The following is a 23,184-nucleotide window of genomic DNA, read 5'->3' as shown; positions in this document are numbered from 1 at the left end:
GATAAAATAGAAAGTGAATATATAAAGTGAAAAACAATACAAATTAACAGTAAACATTACACATACAGAAGTTTCAAAACAATAAAGACATTACAAATGTCATATTATATATATACAGTGTATTAACAATGTACAAATGGTTGAAGGACACAATCTATCTCCATCTCTCTCTCATTTTGTGTTTGCCACCCATGGGACATTCTCTGAGATTAGAGTTAGATAAAGAGGAATGAGAGAGGGATGGAGTGGGAGAGAGGATTCACCACAGACTCAGAGGGGGATCCTCTGACACACACCTTGGATATTTATTGAGAGAAAACAAGGGAATGTTTGATGAAAAAGAGAGAGATGAGTGAGAGGTAGCAGCGAGAAGAGAGACAATGAATCACACCTGTGCGATCTGACAGAAGAGTGTGAGAATTACATTGCAAGTGTCCAGGGGACTGTCACTTTACTACAGCTATGTATGTTAATATCTCTCATGCACGCACACACACACACACACACACACACACCTCAGTGTTGCAATTCTATGTGTGTGTGTGTGTGTGTGTGACTGAGGAGGAGTTGCTTACGAATACAGGGCAGTGTCTGTGTTTGGTCTCCTTGGTAACAGCCTCCTGAGCAGGCCTGGTGATTGGATCTGGGATTTCAGGGAGTGGCTCCAGCCTGGGTATGTGTGTGTGTGTGTGTGTGTGAGCGTTTGTGTGTGTTTGTGTGTATTTTGGTGTTTGTGTGTGTTTGTGTGTGTGTGTGTGTGTGTGTGTGTGTGTGTGTGTGTGTGTGTGTGTGTGTGTGTGTGTGTGACTGTGAATGAGCCGCACAATACCGCTCTCCAATCTTTAGATTTATACTCCAAGAAAAACCTCCACATTTTTAAATATATAAAATCTGAAATATAGCAACGTCCTTGTTCTAAATGAGTATAATTATTTAGACTACCATCAAACATTCTACACCAGGCTGCCAGGCCAGCCAGGACTGGAGGAGAACAGTTCTATTTAAAGAAGACAGTTAATTAATGAGACTTTTACTGAGGCATTCTTAATTATCAAAGTATGCTGAGAGTGGAGGAGGGGACTGGGGTATACGCCTGTATACGTGAACACACGTGGTCGCACACAGACACACACACACCACACACACACACCACACCACACACACACACCTTCCCTATCCGCCCATTTATCCTCCTCCATGTTTGAGGGTGTGAACTTCACACACTAGGAATTAGGGAGAGATACTGGTGTGACCTTCACACACTAGGAATTAGGGAGAGATACTGGTGTGACCTTCACACACTGGGAATTAGACAGAGATACTGGTGTGACCTTCACACACTAGGAATTAGACAGAGATACTGGTGTGACCTTCACACACTAGGAATTAGGGAGAGATACTGGTGTGACCTTCATACACAGTGGTGGAAAAAGGACCCAATTGTCATACTTGCGTAAAAGTAAACATACCTTAATAGAAAATGACTCAAGGAAAAGTGAAAGTCACCCAGTAAAATTCTACTTGAGTAAAAGTCTAAAAGTATTTGGTTTTAAATATACTTAAGTATCAAAAGTAAAAGTATAAATAATTTTCAAAGTGCTTTATTAAGCAAACCAGACAGCACTATTTTATTCTATAATTTACGGATAGCCAGGGTCCCGCTCCAACACTCAGACATCATTTACAAATTAACCATTTGTGTTTAAGGAATCTGCCAGATCAGAGGCAGTAGGGATGCCCAGTGATGTTCTCTTGATAAATGCGTGAACTGGGCCATTTTCCTGCCCGGCTAAGCATTCAAAATGTAACTAGTACTTTTGGGTGTCAGGGAAAATGTATGGAGTAAAAAGTACATTATTTATTATTCTTTAGGAATGTAGTGAAGTAAAAATAAAAAGTTTAAAAATATATATAAATTTAAAAAAAATAGTAAAGTAAAGATACCCCAAAAACGACTTAAGTAGTACTTTAAAGTAACTTTACTTAAGTACTTTACACCACTGGTCGTACACTAGGAAGAGAGACTGGTGTTGACCGTCGTACACTAGGAACGGGGCAGCGAGACTGGTGTGACCGTCGTACACTAGGAAGAGAGACTGGTGTTGACCGTGGTACACTAGGAACGGGAAAGATGGACTGGTGTTGACCGTGGTACACTAGGAACGGGGCAGATGGACTGGTGTGACCGTTTTACACTAAGGAACGGGCTAACACACTGCCTATTAGGCCTAATAACCTAAACTGTCACACTGCTTGTAAAAAGTAGGCTACAGTAGAGTAATAGTTTGTAGCAGTATAAATGCGCCCTCTAGAGACGCTTTGGGAACAGGCTCAGATTACTCCGTTTAGTACTTATCAACCATTTGGTATAGCTATTATACTCGTCACGTTGTTGTATACTTCTCATCACGTTTCATTCGATTAAATAGATTAGGCCTGCTACGCATGTACCTATTGTGAGATTAACGCATAACATGTATAAAAATACATGGAATTAACTCGAATGTGTGGTTTTGTGAAAATGAGATTTTAGACGAAAATAATGATGGAGCGGTTTCTCTGTAATAAACAGCAAACTCTTGGCGATATATTCGGTGGTTCCTGTATACCAGTCAGTGTTTTTCGGATTCAGAACCGGTCAGTGCCCCTGTGACAGTTCGGTGACCCACCTCGCCGTTAACGGACCCGGAGATATTTCGGTGTCGCGTTGCTGAACTTCTCCAACGCAAACTCACTATCAAAACAAATCGGACACACGTGCTTTTCCCGCAGAAAAGACGTCACCGCCACAGCCCTCCCCTTCCATGTCCACGGTAGAAAACAAATACTAGAATAACAGAAGAAACGGATCAAATGTTTTTGGATCACGTTTTTCAAACATGTTAACGTTTCAACCCGCTCGAGCAGGAGGGGGGTTAATTGAGACCAGCTGATTAGCGCTGCGAGCTGTCTGAGAGGCGGAAGTGAGGTCACCAGGAGCGCGTCCATGTTATTATTGTTATTTTGGTAGCTGGCAGTGTGATGAGACGGACTAGAGAGCCGTCGGGCTCAAGGACTAGGTTATTGCTCTTCCAGGCTGCCCCGGACTAAGCAGCAATCCCGGAGAAAGAAGCCCTGTTGCCGGCAGGGGAGAGCACCCAGTCCAGGCTCCTCTCCCATCAGCAGCCCTTCGAACGACACAGGCTACAAAAACAATACGGTATCCGACAAACCTAACGCTGGCCCCAGACGTGTTGTGTACGGTAACACCCTCCGCAGTACGGTAACACCCTCCGCAGATATGAACGGCATCACCAAGGGCAGGTTTGAGGTAAGAGCTGCAGAAACGGGACAGGAGTGTGTATGTAAACGGCTATGAACGGTAGTAGATTTTCGGTATGGTGTTTGTGCGTGCACAGTTTGAATTGTACATGCTGGAGGGAGCTGGGGCTTTGTTGGTTAAGGGTAATACGAAATCCTGTTATTGTCCAGACAGACGCACAATCTGACTGCTGCAACACCGAGCTCAGTCTGTGGTACAGGAGCGACGGATAGGGCTGAGGTTGGCATAGTAGGGCTGGGGTTGGTTGCCATAGTAGGGCTGAGGTTGGTTGCCATAGTAGGGCTGAGGTTGGTTGCCATAGTAGGGCTGAGGTTGGTTGCCATAGTAGGGCTGGGGTTGGTTGCCATAGTAGGGCTGGGGTTGGTTGCCATAGTAGGGCTGAGGTTGGTTGCCATAGTAGGGCTGAGGTTGGTTGCCATAGTAGGGCTGAGGTTGGTTGCCATAGTAGGGCTGAGGTTGGTTGCCATAGTAGGGCTGAGGTTGGTTGCCATAGTAGGGCTGAGGTTGGTTGCCATAGTAGGGCTGAGGTTGGTTGCCATAGTAGGGCTGAGGTTGGTTGCCATAGTAGGGCTGAGGTTGGTTGCCATAGTAGGGCTGAGGTTGGTTGCCATAGTAGGGCTGAGGTTGGTTGCCATAGTAGGGCTGAGGTTGGTTGCCATAGTAGGGCTGAGGTTGGTTGCCATAGTAGGGCTGAGGTTGGCTGCCATAGTAGGGCTGAGGTTGGTTGCCATAGTAGGGCTGAGGTTGGTTGCCATAGTAGGGCTGAGGTTGGTTGCCATAGTAGGGCTGAGGTTGGTTGCCATAGTAGGGCTGAGGTTGGTTGCCATAGTAGGGCTGAGGTTGGTAGGGCTGAGGTTGGTTGCCATAGTAGGGCTGAGGTTGGTTGCCATAGTAGGGCTGAGGTTGGTTGCCATAGTAGGGCTGAGGTTGGTTGCCATAGTAGGGCTGAGGTTGGTTGCCATAGTAGGGCTGAGGTTGGTTGCCATAGTAGGGCTGAGGTTGGTTGCCATAGTAGGGCTGAGGTTGGTTGCCATAGTAGGGCTGAGGTTGGTTGCCATAGTAGGGCTGAGGTTGGTTGCCATAGTAGGGCTAGGGCTGAGGTTGGTTGCCATAGTAGGGCTGAGGTTGGTTGCCATAGTAGGGCTGAGGTTGGTTGCCATAGTAGGGCTGAGGTTGGTTGCCATAGTAGGGCTGAGGTTGGTTGCCATAGTAGGGCTGAGGTTGGTTGCCATAGTAGGGCTGGGGTTGGTTGCCATAGTAGGGCTGGGGTTGGTTGCCATAGTAGGGCTGGGGTTGGTTGCCATAGTAGGGCTGGGGTTGGTTGCCATAGTAGGGCTGGGGTTGGTTGCCATAGTAGGGCTGGGGTTGGTTGCCATAGTAGGGCTGGGGTTGGTTGCCATAGTAGGGCTGGGGTTGGTTGCCATAGTGGGGTTGGTTGCCATAGTAGGGCTGGGGTTGGTTGCCATAGTAGGGCCGGGGTTGGTTGCCATAGTAGGGCCGGGGTTGGTTGCCATAGTAGGGCCGGGGTTGGTTGCCATAGTAGGGCCGGGGTTGGTTGCCATAGTAGGGCTGGGGTTGGTTGCCATAGTAGGGCTGGGGTTGGTTGCCATAGTAGGGCTGGGGTTGGTTGCCATAGTAGGGCTGGGGTTGGTTGCCATAGTAGGGCTGGGGTTGGTTGCCATAGTAGGGCCGGGTTGGTTTGCCATAGTAGGGCTGGGGTTGGTTGCCATAGTAGGGCTGGGGTTGTAGGGCCGGGGTTGGTTGCCATAGTAGGGCGGGGTTGGTTGCCATAGTAGTAGGGCCGGGGTTGGTTGCCATAGTAGGGCCGGGGTTGGTTGGTTGCCATAGTAGGGCCGGGGTTGGTTGCCATAGTAGGGCCGGGGTTGGTTGCCATAGTAGGGCCGGGGTTGGTTGCCATAGTAGGGCCGGGGTTGGTTGCCATAGTAGGGCCGGGGTTGGTTGCCATAGTAGGGCCGGGGTTGGTTGCCATAGTAGGGCCGGGGTTGGTTGCCATAGTAGGGCCGAGGTTGGTTGCCATAGTAGGGCCGGGGTTGGTTACCACAGTCACTGTCATGTGTCGCGGCAACATACATGTTATATAGGCACCAGGCTCCTATCTCCTTAAACTGGGAACCAGCCTGCTCGAGCTCAGACCGGTGGGTGCACAACATACAGACCTTTGCAGATAGAAATGTCATAACTAGCGCTAACATGATTCCTCGCTTAACAAAGTTAGGCTATGTCTGTTCTACATAATAGAGATTGTGCCTTACTGAACAGATTAGGTAGGGTAGCATGTGATCTGTAATGGTTATCTTGCTGTGTGTGTGTGTGTGTGTGTGTGTGTGTGTCAGGCCCAGCTCCAGGATGAATCCATGGGGCACAACTAGTATCGCTTTAGAGCCCCTAAATAAACAAAGTAGATTGGTCCTACTGCTGTTCAAATGTACAAAAATCTATCTGGAATGTTTCATATAATAACAGAAAGGTATGTGCCCCACTACGACATACCAACACACACAGATCAGCTGACAGGAAGAGCAACCACTAGGCTGTCAAATATTCCTACAGGCTTCATAGTTTAAACTTCAATACTTAGAACTATAGGCTAGATTTCTGTAGAATTTGTGACGCTCTGCGAATAGCGTAACCTACATTCAGCCAAGCCGCCGCTTCTTCGGCTGCGCACTATTTTCTGTGGGAGAGTTTCAGAAAAGCGAACTAAATCAAACTAAGTGCGGGTATTCATAGCTGATGTGAAATTTCCTACAGGACAGGAGACAATTTTGAATCTGTGGCGAATAAGAGTAAACACCTATTCAGATGGTAACACACGCTAGAGAGCAGGGACGGGGCGAAAAAGTAGGCTGTGTCGTTTTTTTATTGTATTGACATCAGTTTTACAGTAGCCCATCACGCAACGACTGTGTGTAATGAAAATGAATGATAACAGAGTGAACGTTTGTCTACTTCTTTTTAGTAGACTGGACACGGTATTGGTCCTAAACTACTACGACATACAACACGTACAAAAATGTAGGCCTACCCGAAATGCAGCCATATACGGTATACAACTGTCATTTCGTACACGAGGAAGCATGTGACGTTGAAGAGAAGTCCCACGAAGACTGGTAGCCTAAGAGGTGCTCATTAAAACAGCACACAGCGTAACCATGGATTCAGGACCGCCGGTGAGCGCGATGAAAGGATGATACTTTCAGCACCACCGAAGTGGGCAACCAGGACAATAGGAGCACCACCCCAGGGGCTTGCCTCGGAGCACAACCAATAGGCTACATTGGTCATTGTCCCAATACCAATAAAATAATGCAGAGCTGGATATCTATCAATAGCAATTAGACCCCAAAAGCAAGTCACAGAAATCTAACATGCATTGAAGTAAAAAGCAAAGGCCTAATGTAAAAAGCAAAGGCCTAAAGCAAAGGCCTAAAGCAAAGGCCTAATGTAAAAAGCAAAGGCCTAATGTAAAAAGCAAAGGCCTAAAGCAAGGCCTAGCAAAAAAAGCAAAGGCCTAATGTAAAAAGCAAAGGCCTAATGTAAAAAGCAAAGGCCTAATGTAAATAGCAAAGGCCTAATGTAAAAAGCAAAGGCCTAATGTAAAAAGCAAAGGCCTAAATCAAAGGCCTAATGTAAAAAGCAAAGGCCTAATGTAAAAAGCAAAGGCCTAATGTAAAAAGCAAAGGCAAAGCAAAGGCCTAAAGCAAAGGCCTAATGTAAAAAGCAAAGGCCTAATGTAAAAAGCAAAGGCCTAATGTAAAAAGCAAAGGCCTAATGTAACTATACATTACATTTAAAAAATCTTCCAAACAACCAGGCTTACATGAGGGAAAAACAATGAATGAATAATTCTGTTGTGGCGGCCAGGGACATAAAGGCTGTAGCTTACCATTGTAGAAGAGCCTCCACCAGTTAACTATTTCCTTTGCTAAATCGCGGTGACATTTTCCTCACCGCGGCATCCAAAGTGCTAAAAAACCAGTTATGCTACAACCCCATCTCATTTCCATCTTCATGCTGACCCCACTGTGCTTTCAACTACATACTCTCGCAGAGTTTCTCATGAGCCTGTCGCCTGCTTGAAGCTGGTGTGGTCCTGCCCTTCTGGCATGCCTCCCAAAGCTTTTCCAAATCAGCATCACATCGCAGTTTTTCTACATACTGAGGACAAGTTTGACAGCGGTGTGCAGATCAGTAGCTTCTGATTGCAGGAACTTGTTAGGAGGGTCGAAGAGCCTCAGGATTGTGTGAGTCATTGTTCGCAATAAACTTAAAGCCAGGCTCTGTCACTGCTTTCAATAAAGCCTATGGCCCCAAGTCTGACATCTGTGCCATGTGCACAAGTCGATTTGATTTCCCCCGAGCATCTCTGATGTTGTCACTTGATTTCAAAATGACTGACACCGTGGCCAGTCCCATGTCTGATGAAGAAGTGTTCTTCAGTTTCTCCCCAGTGTACAGTGCAGCCACCATGGGGTTTTCTAAAGTCATCGTACAGAGAGCTACTCACATTGAAGAAGTCCTCTATCGCCTCCTCAGATGACATAGCTGCACCACAACCAACTGCAGATGCTACAAAAGGCCCACTTTTCTCACACTGAAAATGTTGGCTCCTCATCACTGAGGTGGTCAGGTGGCTGAGGTAACACTGGCTCCTCATCACTGAGGTGGTCAGGTGGCTGAGGTAACGTTGGCTCCTCATCACCGAGGTGGTCAGGTGGCTGAGGTAACACTGGCTCCTCATCACTGAGGTGGTCAGGTGGCTGAGGTAACGTTGGCTCCTCATCACCGAGGTGGTCAGGTGGCTGAGGTAACACTGGCTCCTCATCACTGAGGTGGTCAGGTGGCTGAGGTAACGCTGGCTCCTCATCACTGTGGTGGTCAGGTGGCTGAGGTAACGCTGGCTGAGGTGGCTGAGGTAACGCTGGCTCCTCATCATCACTGTGGTGGTCAGGTGGCTGAGGTAACGCTGGCTCCTCATCACTGAGGTGGTCAGGTGGCTGAGGTAACACTGGCTCCTCATCACTGTGGTGGTCAGGTGGCTGAGGTAACACTGGCTCCTCATCACTGTGGTGGTCAGGTGGCTGAGGTAACGCTGGCTCCTCATCACTGAGGTGGTCAGGTGGCTGAGGTAACACTGGCTCCTCATCACTGAGGTGGTCAGGTGGCTGAGGTAACACTGGCTCCTCATCACTGAGGTGGTCAGGTGGCTGAGGTAACGCTGGCTCCTAACGCTGGCTTGTTGTGATGTTACCCTCGTGCTGCTGGTTCTAGGCCCTGGCGTTAGGCCCTGGCGTTCTCCATCTTGTTGGTCAGCAGGCGGCGTGTGAGATGGCCTTATGACGTTGCATGGCTGCGTGCCCAATCAGAATGCTTTTTTTTTTTTTTTACTACTAAATATTACGTTATTACACCCCCTCCCTCCCCACTCCTCAGATCATGAGCGCTGAGTCTGCTACCGGTGCTACATTGGCGAAACCGGGTATAGTAATTCATATACCGTTTATGTTTATGCGGAAACAAAATGGGGTGGGCACAAATTCTATCTGGGGGGGTCCATGCCCTGCTTTGCCACTCCATAAAGGGGTGTGTGTGTGTGTACAGAGAGGGTTGCTGTGTGTGTTGCCATCACGGTGGATTTCCCATTTTTGCTGCAGACTAAGAACCTTAACTAAGGCCTCTTAGAACCAGGCTGGAAACACAACCAGCCACTGCATGGATGAGAAACCCAACCAGCCACTGCATGGATGAGAAACCCAACCAGCCACTGCATGGATGAGAAACTCAACCAGCCACTGACCCAACCAGCCACTGCATGGATGAGAAACCCAACCAGCCACTGACCCAACCAGCCACTGACCCAACCAGCCACTGCATGGATGAGAAACCAATCCAGCCACCACATGGATGAGAAATTAGAATCAGGTGCGCTAGATTAGGGTTGGAGTTTAAACCTCTCAGGACTGTAGCTTTCCAGGAACTGGGTTGGAGAGCCCTGGCAAAATTACCCTATCAAAACCTAAAGCTCCTTGAAAGAGATATATATATATGTCAGGCCTATTGGGCCAGAATCATTGATAGAACGAAAGTGAACACATTTTTTTTGTTGTCTTATAAATACTTTGCTACTTAGCTACACTCAGCTAGTTACCCACCTTGTTTCCTTTGTTAGCATGTTCACTTAGTACACCACCGTGCTTTAAGGATACATGTCTTTTCAGATTCCACAAGGATTATTTGTGGACACTACATCACCGCATTCCCTCTCTTGTTCTTGGTCCTCATCTTTAAGTCACCTTGATATTGCACCTGTGTCTTTTATCAGTTTCTTTATGAAAATATTTAGCGAACTCCATGACCGTAGCTAAAGCAAGGGGTTATAGCGGCACACGAGTAGCCTACAAATGCATGCTGGGCTGTGCATGCCCTAAGCATGTGAGTTGAGCGGTACTTGAGCAAAATTGGAGGGTGCGAAAAGGCCGACACTCCAGCCTTTGGGGAAACCCAGTCCAGTCAAATTGGGTCTGCTACTCTCCTGCTCTGCTCCTGCTCCTGCTCCTGCTCCGCTCCTGCTCCGCTCCCGCTCCTGCTCCGCTCCCGCTCCCGCTCCTGCTCCGCTCCCGCTCCTGCTCCTGCTCCGCTCCTGCTCCTGCTCCGCTCCCGCTCCTGCTCCTGCTCCTGCTCCGCTCCTGCTCCTGCTCCTGCTCTGCTCCGCTCCGCTCCCGCTCCTGCTCCGCTCCCGCTCCTGCTCCTACTCCGATCCTGCTCCTGCTCTGCTCCCGCTCCCGCTCCGCTCCCGCTCCTGCTCTGCTCCGCTCCTGCTCTGCTCCTGCTCCGCTCCTGCTCCGCTCCTGCTCCTGCTCTGCTCCGCTCCTGCTCTGCTCCTGCTCCGCTCCTGCTCTGCTCCTGCTCTGCTCCGCTCCGCTCCGCTCCTGCTCCTGCTCTGCTCCTGCTCCGCTCCACTCACATACTCTGCTCTCGATCACAGGTGGAGGATTTTTTAAACGAACAAAAATAGTTCCATAAGCATTTGTTACAACAACAACAAGAAAATAGCTTCAAGCATTTTGTCCACATACTGGTGGAGTCAACTAATAAATGAATAGATGATCTGACCAGAGAAGTCCAAGACCTGAAGAACAGTTTGCAGTTCTTTCCGGGTCAGCTCGATGAGTTTAATTCAAACAGAAAGTTGACAGAAATCAGTACGTTTTTGAGAGTGGACATCAGTTCTGTAGGTGAATCCATTATAATCAGATTTCTCTGTCATTGTTATCTTGAGGGACAATCAAGGCGGAACAACATTGCTGTGGAGAGACCTGGACGGAGTCTGAAGAAAAAAGTGAGAAATTATTTTGGAGAAACTGAAGTTGGATCGAAGGCAGATTGAGGTGGAGCCCACCCACAGGACTGGAAAAACCCATCACCGACCCAGGTGACTGGCCCACCCATTGGACTGGAAAACCCATCACTGACCCAGGTGACGGGCCCACCCATTGGACTGGAAAACCCATCACCGACCCAGGTGACAGGCCCAGGCCGGTAGTGGTCAAGTTCCTGAGGTTCAAAGACAAGGTATCTGCTCTGAACCGAGCCAAGTACTTGAGAGGAACATATAGTACATCTTCCTCAATGAGGACTATCCTGAAGCTTTGTGCCAGAAGAGGAAAGAACTGATCCCAGCAATGAAAGCTGCCGGAGCGCGTGGGGACATTGCTTACATCTGCTATGACAGACTCATTATCTACCCTCTCTCCAAAAAGCCTGGAAGGGATGAGAGAGCCAAGCCTGTAGGTTAGTAGCTTCAACCCTGCAGCACACACACACACACACACCAAATGATTCAATCGACTGCTGAATGTTCATTTTTTTCTTTCTAGTTGTTTGGTCTTTTCCATGTGATGTCTCTCTCTGATCAGCTACCAAGGAAAGGACTACGAATAGCCCGTATACATTTATGTAGCCTTAGAAATAAGGCTAATGAAATCAATAACTTGCTAACGTCATATAACGTTCATATATTAGCCATTTGTGAGACGCACTTAGATCATTTCTTTGATACAGCAGTAGCAATACAAGGTTATAACGTCTACAGAAGAGACAGGAATGCCTATGGGGGAGGTGTGTGTATCTAATGCTTCAAGAGGATCTCATGTAAAATGTTGAAGTGTTGTGGTCATATAAAGCCTAATCTTTTGGGTTGTTGCTATAGGCCACCAAGTGCTAACAGTCAGTATCTAGATAATGTGTGTGAAATGTTTGATAGTGTGTGTGGGATGTTAACAAAGGTCTATTTTCTGGGTAACCTGAACATTGACCGGTTAGCAACTAGCTGTCCTCTCAACAGGAAGCTTCTAACTGTGACTAATGCCTGTAAAACAACCCAGGTTATTACACAACCAACTAGCTGTCCTCTCAACAGGAAGCTTCTAACTGTGACTAATGCCTGTAAAACAACCCAGGGTATTACACAACCAACTAGCTGTCCTCTCAACAGGAAGCTTCTAACTGTGACTAATGCCTGTAAAACAACCCAGGTTATTACACAACCAACTAGCTGTCCTCTCAACAGGAAGCTTCTAACTGTGACTAATGCCTGTAAAACAACCCAGGTTATTACACAACCAACTAGCTGTCCTCTCAACAGGAAGCTTCTAACTTTGACTAATGCCTGTAAAACAACCCAGGGTATTCCACAACCAACTAGTGTTGGATCTGTGACATCCACTTGTATTGATCATATCAGTTCCCATTGGCTGTAGTGACCAGAACATTGTGGCAATAACAAGGAAAACCAAAGTGCCAAATGTTGTGCCAAATTCATAAGAGATAATACTAAATGTTTTCTCAGGACTCTTGTTGAAGATTTTAAAACATATGTGTTGGTCTGAGGAAGTGAATCCAGATGCAACACTGAAAGTATTTGTAGAAATATTCCTGCTAATTGTTGACAAGGAAGCACCTGTTAATAAATTAACGGTTAGAGCCCTCTGGATTAATGATTAATTGATAAATGTTATGGTTCTTTTATCTATTTTCTCTGTCTGCATGCTACGTGTTTCTGTGTCTGCATGCTGTCTGCATGCTACGTGTTACTCTGTCTGCATGCTACGTGTTTCTCTGTCTGCATGCTGTCTGCATGCTAAGTGTTTCTGTGTCTGCATGCTACGTGTTTCTGTGTCTGCATGCTACGTGTTTGTCTGCATGCTACGTGTTTCTCTGTCTGCATGCTACGTGTTTCTCTGTCTGCATGCTACGTGTTTCTCTGTCTGCATGCTACGTGTTTCTCTGTCTGCATGCTACGTGTTTCTGTGTCTGCATGCTACTGTCTGCATGCTACGTGTTTCACTGTCTGCATGCTACGTGTTTCTCTGTCTGCATGCTGCATGCGTGTTTCTCTGTCGTGTTTCTCTGTCTGCATGTGTTTCTCTGCTCGTGTTTCTCTGCATGCTGTGTCTGCATGCTGTTTTCTGTCTGCATGCGACGCGTTCCTCTGTCTGCATGCTACGTGTTTCTCTGTCTTCATGCTACGTGTTTCTCTGTCTGCATGCTACGTGTTTCTCTGTCTGCATGCTACGTGTTTCTGTGTCTGCATGCTACTGTCTGCATGCAACGTGTTTCTCTGTCTGCATGCGACGTGTTTCTCTGTCTGCGTGCGACGTGTTTCTCTGTCTGCGTGCGACGTGTTTCTCTGTCTTCGTGCTACGTGTTTCTCTGTCTTCATGCTACGTGTTTCTCTGTCTGCATGCTACGTGTTTCTCTGTCTGCATGCTACGTGTTTCTCTGTCTGCATGCTACGTGTTTCTCTGTCTGCATGCTACGTGTTTCTCTGTCTGCATGCTACGTGTTTCTCTGTCTGCATGCTGTCTGCACGTGTCTGCATGCTACGTTTCTCTGTCTGTGTTTCTCTGTCTGCATGCTACGTGTTTCTCTGTCTGCATGCTACGTGTTTCTCTGTCTGTGCTACGTGTTTCTCTGTCTGCATGCTACGTGTTCTCTGTCTGTCTGCATGTCTGCATGCGTGTTTCTCTGTCTGTCTGTGCATTTTTCTCTGTCTGCATGCTGTTTCTCTGTCTGCATGCGGCACGCGTTCCTCTGTCTGCATGCTCGTGTTTCTCTGTCTGCATGCTACGTGTTTCTCTGTCTGCATGCTACGTGTTTCTCTGTCTGCATGCTACTGTCTGCATGCGTGTTTCTCTGTCTGCATGTGCGACGTGTTTCTCTGTCTGCGTCTGTTTCTCTCTCTGTCTGCATGCTACGTGTTTCTCTGTCTGCATGCTACTGTCTGCATGCTACGTGTTTCTCTGTCTGCATGCTACGTGTTTCTCTGTCTGCATGCTACGTGTTTCTCTGTCTGCATGCTACGTGTTTCTCTGTCTGCATGCTACGTGTTTCTCTGTCTGCATGCTACGTGTTTCTCTGTCTGCATGCTACGTGTTTCTCTGTCTGCATGCTACGTGTTTCTCTGTCTGCATGCTTTCTCTGTCTGCATGCGTGTTTCTCTGTCTGCATGCTACGTGTTTCTCTGTCTGCATGTTTCTCATGCTACGTGTTCTCTGTCTTCATGCTACGTGTTCTCTGTCTGTCTGCATGCTACGTGTTTCTCTGTCTGCATGCTACGTGTTTCTCTGTCTGCATGCTACGTGTTTCTCTGTCTGCATGCTACGTGTTTCTCTGTCTGCATGCTACGTGTTCTCTGTCTGCATGCTACGTGTTTCTCTGTCTGCATGCTACGTGTTTCTCTGTCTGCATGCTACGTGTTTCTCTGTCTGCATGCTACGTGTTTCTCTGTCTGCATGCTACGTGTTTCTCTGTCTGCATGCTACGTGTTTCTGCATGCTACTGTTTCTGCATGTCTGCATTACGTGTTTCTGTGTCTGCATGCTCTGTCTGCATGCTACGTGTTCTCTGTCTGCATGCTACGCGTTCCTCTGTCTGCATGCTACGCGTTTCTCTGTCTGCATGCTACGCGTTCCTCTGTCTGCATGCTACGTGTTCTCTGTCTGCATGCTACGCGTTCCTCTGTCTGCATGCTACGTGTTTCCTCTGTCTGCATGCTACGTGTTTCCTCTGTCTGCATGCTACGCGTTCCTCTGTCTGCATGCTACGTGGAAAAATACTTGAGTATCTTAAATGATATAATGAGCAGAAAACCCATTTCATCTCCATCATTCATTGAAATTGTTGGGTAATTTTTAACAAAACCTTTTTATATTTCCAATCATATCAGAGAAATGACAACATCGAACAGTGAATCGTCATATTTAAAAAATAAATAAATTAATCAAATAATGAAAGGGAAAGATTGCTGTTTTGAATTTGGTCAAGTTAGTGTGGGAGAGGCAGATAACAATAGTTTTTCCATCAGTAATGATGAGCCACCAGGTATAGACAACCTAGATGGGATACTGTTGTTATCTATCAGTAATGATGAGCCACCAGGTATAGACAACCTAGATGGGATACTGTTGTTATCTATCAGTAATGATGAGCCACCAGGTATAGACAACCTAGATGGGATACTGTTGTTATCTATCAGTAATGATGAGCCACCAGGTATAGACAACCTAGATGGGATACTGTTGTTATCTATCAGTAATGATGAGCCACCAGGTATAGACCACCTAGATGGGATACTGTTGTTATCTATCAGTAATGATGAGCCACCAGGTATAGACAACCTAGATGGGATACTGTTGTTATCTATCAGTAATGATGAGCCACCAGGTATAGACAACCTAGATGGGATACTGTTGTTATCTATCAGTAATGATGAGCCATCCAGGTATAGACCACCTAGATGGGATACTGTTGTTATCTATCAGTAATGATGAGCCACCAGGTATAGACCACCTAGATGGGATACTGTTGTTATCTATCAGTAATGATGAGCCACCAGGTATAGACAACCTAGATGGGATACTGTTGTTATCTATCAGTAATGATGAGCCACCAGGTATAGACAACCTAGATGGGATACTGTTGTTATCTATCAGTAATGATGAGCCACCAGGTATAGACAACCTAGATGGGATACTGTTGTTATCTATCAGTAATGATGAGCCACCAGGTATAGACAACCTAGATGGGATACTGTTGTTATCTATCAGTAATGATGAGCCACCAGGTATAGACCACCTAGATGGGATACTGTTGTTATCTATCAGTAATGATGAGCCACCAGGTATAGACAACCTAGATGGGATACTGTTGTTATCTATCAGTAATGATGAGCCACCAGGTATAGACAACCTAGATGGGATACTGTTGTTATCTATCAGTAATGATGAGCCACCAGGTATAGACAACCTAGATGGGATACTGTTGTTATCTATCAGTAATGATGAGCCACCAGGTATAGACAACCTAGATGGGATACTGTTGTTATCTATCAGTAATGATGAGCCACCAGGTATAGACAACCTAGATGGGATACTGTTGTTATCTATCAGTAATGATGAGCCACCAGGTATAGACAACCTAGATGGGATACTGTTGTTATCTATCAGTAATGATGAGCCACCAGGTATAGACAACCTAGATGGGATACTGTTGTTATCTATCAGTAATGATGAGCCACCAGGTATAGACAACCTAGATGGGATACTGTTGTTATCTATCAGTAATGATGAGCCACCAGGTATAGACAACCTAGATGGGATACTGTTGTTATCTATCAGTAATGATGAGCCACCAGGTATAGACAACCTAGATGGGATACTGTTGTTATCTATCAGTAATGATGAGCCACCAGGTATAGACAACCTAGATGGGATACTGTTGTTATCTATCAGTAATGATGAGCCACCAGGTATAGACAACCTAGATGGGATACTGTTGTTATCTATCAGTAATGATGAGCCACCAGGTATAGACAACCTAGATGGGATACTGTTGTTATCTATCAGTAATGATGAGCCACCAGGTATAGACAACCTAGATGGGATACTGTTGTTATCTATCAGTAATGATGAGCCACCAGGTATAGACCACCTAGATGGGATACTGTTGTTATCTATCAGTAATGATGAGCCACCAGGTATAGACAACCTAGATGGGATACTGTTGTTATCTATCAGTAATGATGAGCCACCAGGTATAGACAACCTAGATGGGATACTGTTGTTATCTATCAGTAATGATGAGCCACCAGGTATAGACCACCTAGATGGGATACTGTTGTTATCTATCAGTAATGATGAGCCACCAGGTATAGACCACCTAGATGGGATACTGTTGTTATCTATCAGTAATGATGAGCCACCAGGTATAGACAACCTAGATGGGATACTGTTGTTATCTATCAGTAATGATGAGCCACCAGGTATAGACAACCTAGATGGGATACTGTTGTTATCTATCAGTAATGATGAGCCACCAGGTATAGACAACCTAGATGGGATACTGTTGTTATCTATCAGTAATGATGAGCCACCAGGTATAGACAACCTAGATGGGATACTGTTGTTATCTATCAGTAATGATGAGCCACCAGGTATAGACCACCTAGATGGGATACTGTTGTTATCTATCAGTAATGATGAGCCACCAGGTATAGACAACCTAGATGGGATACTGTTGTTATCTATCAGTAATGATGAGCCACCAGGTATAGACCACCTAGATGGGATACTGTTACTGTTATCTATCAGTAATGATGAGCCACCAGGTATAGACCACCTAGATGGGATACTGTTGTTATCTATCAGTAATGATGAGCCACCAGGTATAGACCACCTAGATGGGATACTGTTGTTATCTATCAGTAATGATGAGCCACCAGGTATAGACAACCTAGATGGGATACTGTTGTTATCTATCAGTAATGATGAGCCACCAGGTATAGACAACCTAGATGGGATACTGTTGTTATCTATCAGTAATGATGAGCCACCAGGTATAGACAACCTAGATGGGATACTGTTGTTATCTATCAGTAATGATGAGCCACCAGGTATAGACCACCTAGATGGGATACTGTTGTTATCTATCAGTAATGATGAGCCACCAGGTATAGACAACCTAGATGGGATACTGTTGTTATCTATCAGTAATGATGAGCCACCAGGTATAGACAACCTAGATGGGATACTGTTGTTATCTATCAGTAATGATGAGCCACCAGGTATAGACAACCTAGATGGGATACTGTTGTTATCTATCAGTAATGATGAGCCACCAGGTATAGACAACCTAGATGGGATACTGTTGTTATCTATCAGTAATGATGAGCCACCAGGTATAGACCACCTAGATGGGAAGCTATTGTTATCTATCAGTAATGATGAGCCACCAGGTATAGACCACCTAGATGGGAAGCTATTGTTATCTATCAGTAATGATGAGCCACCAGGTATAGACCACCTAGATGGGATACTGTTGTTATCTATCAGTAATGATGAGCCACCAGGTATAGACCACCTAGATGGGAAGCTATTGTTATCTATCAGTAATGATGAGCCACCAGGTATAGACCACCTAGATGGGATACTGTTGTTATCTATCAGTAATGATGAGCCACCAGGTATAGACCACCTAGATGGGATACTGTTGTTATCTATCAGTAATGATGAGCCACCAGGTATAGACAACCTAGATGGGATACTGTTGTTATCTATCAGTAATGATGAGCCACCAGGTATAGACCACCTAGATGGGATACTGTTGTTATCTATCAGTAATGATGAGCCACCAGGTATAGACAACCTAGATGGGATACTGTTGTTATCTATCAGTAATGATGAGCCACCAGGTATAGACAACCTAGATGGGATACTGTTGTTATCTATCAGTAATGATGAGCCACCAGGTATAGACAACCTAGATGGGATACTGTTGTTATCTATCAGTAATGATGAGCCACCAGGTATAGACAACCTAGATGGGATACTGTTGTTATCTATCAGTAATGATGAGCCACCAGGTATAGACAACCTAGATGGGATACTGTTGTTATCTATCAGTAATGATGAGCCACCAGGTATAGACAACCTAGATGGGATACTGTTGTTATCTATCAGTAATGATGAGCCACCAGGTATAGACCACCTAGATGGGATAATGTTGTTATCTATCAGTAATGATGAGCCACCAGGTATAGACAACCTAGATGGGATACTGTTGTTCTCTATCAGTAATGATGAGCCACCAGGTATAGACCACCTAGATGGGAAGCTATTGAGAACGGTAGCAGACTGTATTGCCACCCCTATTTGTCATGTTGTTAACCAAAGCCTAAAGGTGTGTGTGTGTGTGTGTGTGTGTGTGTGTGTGTGTGTATAGGTGTGCGTGTGTATATAATTGTGTGTGTTTCTGCCTCTGTGGTGTGTGTGTGTGTATATAATTGTGTGTGTTTCTGCCTCGTGTGTGTGTGTGTGTGTGTGTGTGTGTGTGTGTGTGTGTGTGTGTCCGTCCACAGGCGTGGAAGGAAGCTAAAGTAATTCCACTGCTCAAAAATAGTAAAGCACCATTTGCTGGCTCTAACAGCCGCCCAATCAGTTTGCTGCCTGTTCTTAGTAAACTGAGGCAGAGAATTGTTTTTGACCAAATACAAATACTACTGACTTTCAGCATGCATATAGAGAAGGACACTCAACTTGTACTGCTCTGACTCGGATGACTGATGATTGGTTAAAAGAAATGGCTAATAACATGATACAGTGCCCTCCACTAGTATTGGCACCCTTGGTAAACATGGGCTGTGAAAAAAAATGATATTGTTTATCCTCTTGGTCTTTCATTCAAAATATTCACAAAAATCTAACCTTTAATTAAAGTGAAATAATTGAAAGAAAAAATAAATTCTTATCATTAAACAAATATTTCTCAAGTATGTGTGCCACAGTTATTGACACTCCTTCATTCAATACTTTGTGTAACCTCCCTTTGTCAAGATAACAACTCTGAGTCTTCTCCCATAACACATGGCAGGGGATCTGAGACCATTCCTCCATACAGAATCTCTCCAGATCCTTCAGATTCCCAGGTCCACGCTTGTGCACTCTCCTCCTCAGCTCATCCCACAGGTTTGGGTCAGGGGACTGGGACGGCCATGGCAAAAACCTTGATTCTGTGGTCAGTGAACCATTTTTGTCTTGATTTTGAGGTGTGCTTTGGATCATTGTCCTGCTGGAAGATCCAACCACGGCCCAGTTTAAGCTTCCTAGCAGATGCAGTCAGGTTTTGATGTAATATCTGCTGGTACTTGATGGAATCCATGATACCATGTAATCCTAACAAGTTGTCCAGAGCCTTTGGAAGAACCAGGCGGTGATACAGCCCGACAGGATGCTCTCGATTGTGCATCTGTAGAAGTTTGTGAGTGCTTTTGGTGACAAGCCGAATTTCTTCAGCCTCCTGAGGTTGAAGAGGCGCTGCTGCGCCTTCTTCACGGTGCTGTCTGTGTGAGTGGACCAATTCAGTTTGTCTGTGATGTGTATGCCGAGGAACTTAACTTGCTACCCTCTCCACTACTGTTCCATCGATGTGGATAGGGGGGTGTTCCCTCTGCTGTTTCCTGAAGTCCACAATCATCTCCTTAGTTTTGTTGACGTTGAGTGTGAGGTTATTTTCCTGACACCACACTCCGAGGGCCCTCACCTCCTCCCTGTAGGCCGTCTCGTCGTTGTTGGTAATCAAGCCTACCACTGTTGTGTCGTCCGCAAACTTGATGATTGAGTTGAAGGCGTGCATGGCCACGCAGTCGTGGGTGAATGGGGTGTACAGGAGAGGGCTCAGAACGCACCCTTGTGGGGCCCCAGTGTTGAGGATCAGCGGGGTGGAGATGTTGTTGCCTACCCTCACCACCTGGGGGCGGCCCGTCAGGAAGTCCAGTACCCAGTTGCACAGGGCGGGGTCGATACCCAGGGTCTCGAGCTTAATGACGAGTTTGGAGGGTTAAATGCTGAGCTGTGGTCGATGAACAGCATTCTCACATAGGTATTCCTCTTGTCCAGATGGGTTAGGGCAGTGTGGTTGAGATTGCGTCGTCTGTGGACCTATTGGGGCGGTAAGCAAATTGGAGTGGGTCTAGGGTGTCAGGTAGGGTGGAGGTGATATGGTCCTTGATTAGTCTCTCAAAGCACTTCATGATGACGGAAGTGAGTGCTACGGGGCGGTCGTCGTTTAGCTCTTTTACCTTAGCTTTCTTGGGAACAGGAACAATGGTGGCCCTCTTGAAGCATGTGGGAACAACAGACTGTCCCCAAATCCAGAACGAATTCAAGGCATTACATTATTATACAAAGCCATGATCACATGAAAATCCCTTCCTTCTCAAATGACCCAAACAGCTAAATTTGCTTTAAAAAAAACAAATAAAAATTCAACACCTCACAACACCTCTCCCCTATCTGACCTAGTTGTAATGTCTGTTAATGTTTTTAAAATGATGTAAATTGTAAAGTATTTTTGTCTGTAATTTCTTTTTCATTATGTGGTGGACCCCAGGAAGACTTGCTGTCACCATTGCAGTCGGCTAATGTAATGGGGATCCCCAAAAAATCTAATGTTCCTCTCTTCTGAGTCTTCACCAGTAAATTAGGCTACTCCCTCTCATTAGCTTTCCTTCCTCTCTCGTTCCCATTCTCTCTTCTCTCTCGGTAACGGTGTTCTATTGTGTTGCTAGGGGCTGTTTATGTAGCTGTAACTCTTAACATTCCTAAATCAATGTTTGGTGTCTCAGCGGACTCTCTATAATCTCTCGTGTGTGTGTGTGTGTGTGTGTGTGTGCGTGTGCGCAGGCCTGTGTCTGTGAGTTCTATTGGGTGCTTGTTACCAAGGTGACAGTGGCTCTGATGTGGATGTTGATTCTCTCTCTAGGTGTTTTCCAACAGCGATGAAGCTCCCATTAACAAGAAGCTTCCCAAGGAGCTGCTGCTCAGGTTAGTTACACACACACACACCTGAGTGCTCGCCCCAGGGCTTAAAGTGTGAGGGTAACTTATTAAATAAGGACACGGCTGGCCTCACTTAGCAGACTGTTGACCTTGAGTGGTTAGTTGTGCGTGCGTGCGACCTTTGAAATGTCTACTAGCTATGCGACCTACAGAGCATCATAACGTCCTTCAGAGGCTGTATGTAGCCCTACTAATCTGAGATCACTGTCTAACACACACACACACACACACACACACTGGTATAATGGTGTATATAGGTGGGTTCTGTCTGTCTGAAGTTCACACAGCTGTAGCTGAGCACTGCGGAATTTCCCACAGAGGCTATTTATAGCGCAAACAACACACACCGAGCCTTCAGAAAGTGTTCACACCCCTAGTCCACATGTTGTTGTGTGGATTAAATAGAGATGATGTGTCACTGACCTACACACAATACCCCATAATGTCCAAGTGGAATTTTGTTTGTACAAAGTTTTTTACAAATTAATTCATTAAAAGCTGAAATGTCTTGAGTCAATAAGTGTTCAACACCTTTTTGTTATGGTTTTCCAAAATAAGTTAGAGTAGAAATGTGTTTAATAAATTACGTGGAATAGTGTTTAACAGGACTTTTGAATGACTACCTCATCTCTTTACCCAACACATACAATTATCTCTAAGGTCCCTCAGTCAACCAGTGAATTTCAAACACAGATTAGACCAGGGAGGTTTAAACACAGATTAGACCAGGGAGGTTTAAACACAGATTAGACCAGGGAGGTTTAAACACAGATTAGACCAGGGAGGTTTAAACACAGATTAGACCAGGGAGGTTTTCCACATTTTTACGTTGACTTTTAAATCGCTCTGGATTAGGAGCGTCTGCTAAGTGATGTCAATCTTAACTGCCTTGCTCAATAGCAGAACGGCAGATTTTTTTTCACCTAGTCAGCTCGGGGATTTGAACAAGCGATCTTTCGGTTACTGGCCCAACACTCTGCACCGCTAGGTGACCTGCTATTGGCCTCATGGTGAAATCCCTTCCTCTCCTGCAACTGAGTTAGGTGTATAATGACCTCGGTGTATTGATACACCATCCAAAGTGCAATAACTTCACCAGAGTGCAATAACTTCAAAGGGATATTCGATGTCTTGTTTCTTTTCTTTTTACCCATCTACCAATAGGTGCCCTTGTTTGCGAAGCGTTGGAAAACCTCCCTGGTCTAATCTGTGTTTAAACCTCCCTGGTCTAATCTGTGTTTAAACCTCCCTGGTCTAATCTGTGTTTAAACCTCCCTGGTCTAATCTGTGTTTAAACCTCCCTGGTCTAATCTGTGTTTAAACCTCCCTGGTCTAATCTGTGTTTAAACCTCCCTGGTCTAATCTGTGTTTAAACCTCCCTGGTCTAATCTGTGTTTGAAATTCACTGCTCGACTGAAGGACCACTACAATTATCTGAATGTGTGGGGTACAGATGAGATGGTCATTTAAAATATGAAAAGCGATACTCGGTTGATTGTTTCCCAAAACATAACACTTTGTATTCAGGACAAAAAAGTTAATCTATTTGCCACATTTTTTTGTCAGTTTAACTTTAGTGTGTTGTTGCAAACAGGACATGTGTTTTTGGAATGTTGTCGTTCTGTACAGGATTCCTTTTCACTGTCATTTAGGTTATATTGTGGAGTTGATCCATCCTCACTTCTCTCCTATCACAGCCATTAAACTCTTAACTGTTTTAAAAGGGAAGGGAAATGGGGATTAACTAGTCAGTTGTACAACTGAATGCATTCAACTGAAATGTGTCTTCCTCATTTAACCCCAAACACCCTCTGAATCAGAAAGGTCCGGGAGGCTGTAATCGACGTCATCAGTGCCCGGGGAGCAGCAGTTGTTGTTGTTGTTGTTGTTTATCTGTGTGGACCAGTATGGAGGGAATAAAGGATTCAATGTATTCACTCAACAGGA

At 45.6% G+C, this 23,184-nt stretch overlaps 2 protein-coding genes across 2 annotated transcripts in view; one reads left to right on the top strand and one right to left on the bottom strand.

The window, feature by feature from the left end:
• Positions 1-2,973: 2,973 nt before the first annotated feature.
• LOC135572414 (F-box/LRR-repeat protein 2-like) overlaps positions 2,974-23,184 on the top strand; it is a 36,987-nt gene continuing 16,776 nt past the window's right edge. The window contains exons 1-2 of the mRNA XM_065020226.1: positions 2,974-3,310; positions 21,161-21,222. Of these exons, the coding sequence (XP_064876298.1) occupies positions 3,281-3,310; positions 21,161-21,222 (92 nt within the window). The 5' untranslated portion in view covers positions 2,974-3,280. The remainder of the gene's footprint in view (positions 3,311-21,160; positions 21,223-23,184) is intronic.
• Positions 3,506-5,415, bottom strand: LOC135572371 (uncharacterized). The gene is made up of 3 exons (XM_065020065.1): positions 5,149-5,415; positions 4,432-5,059; positions 3,506-4,338 (listed from the first exon to the last, which is right to left on the bottom strand). Exons 1-3 carry the CDS (start codon positions 5,413-5,415, stop codon positions 3,506-3,508), a joined length of 1,728 nt encoding a protein of 575 aa, XP_064876137.1.

The sequence above is a fragment of the Oncorhynchus nerka genome, linkage group LG7 (genome assembly GCF_034236695.1).
Source record: "Oncorhynchus nerka isolate Pitt River linkage group LG7, Oner_Uvic_2.0, whole genome shotgun sequence".
Taxonomy (NCBI): domain Eukaryota; kingdom Metazoa; phylum Chordata; class Actinopteri; order Salmoniformes; family Salmonidae; genus Oncorhynchus; species Oncorhynchus nerka.
Note: the sequence above shows the minus strand (reverse complement) of the source record. Positions and strands in the feature narration are given on the sequence as shown.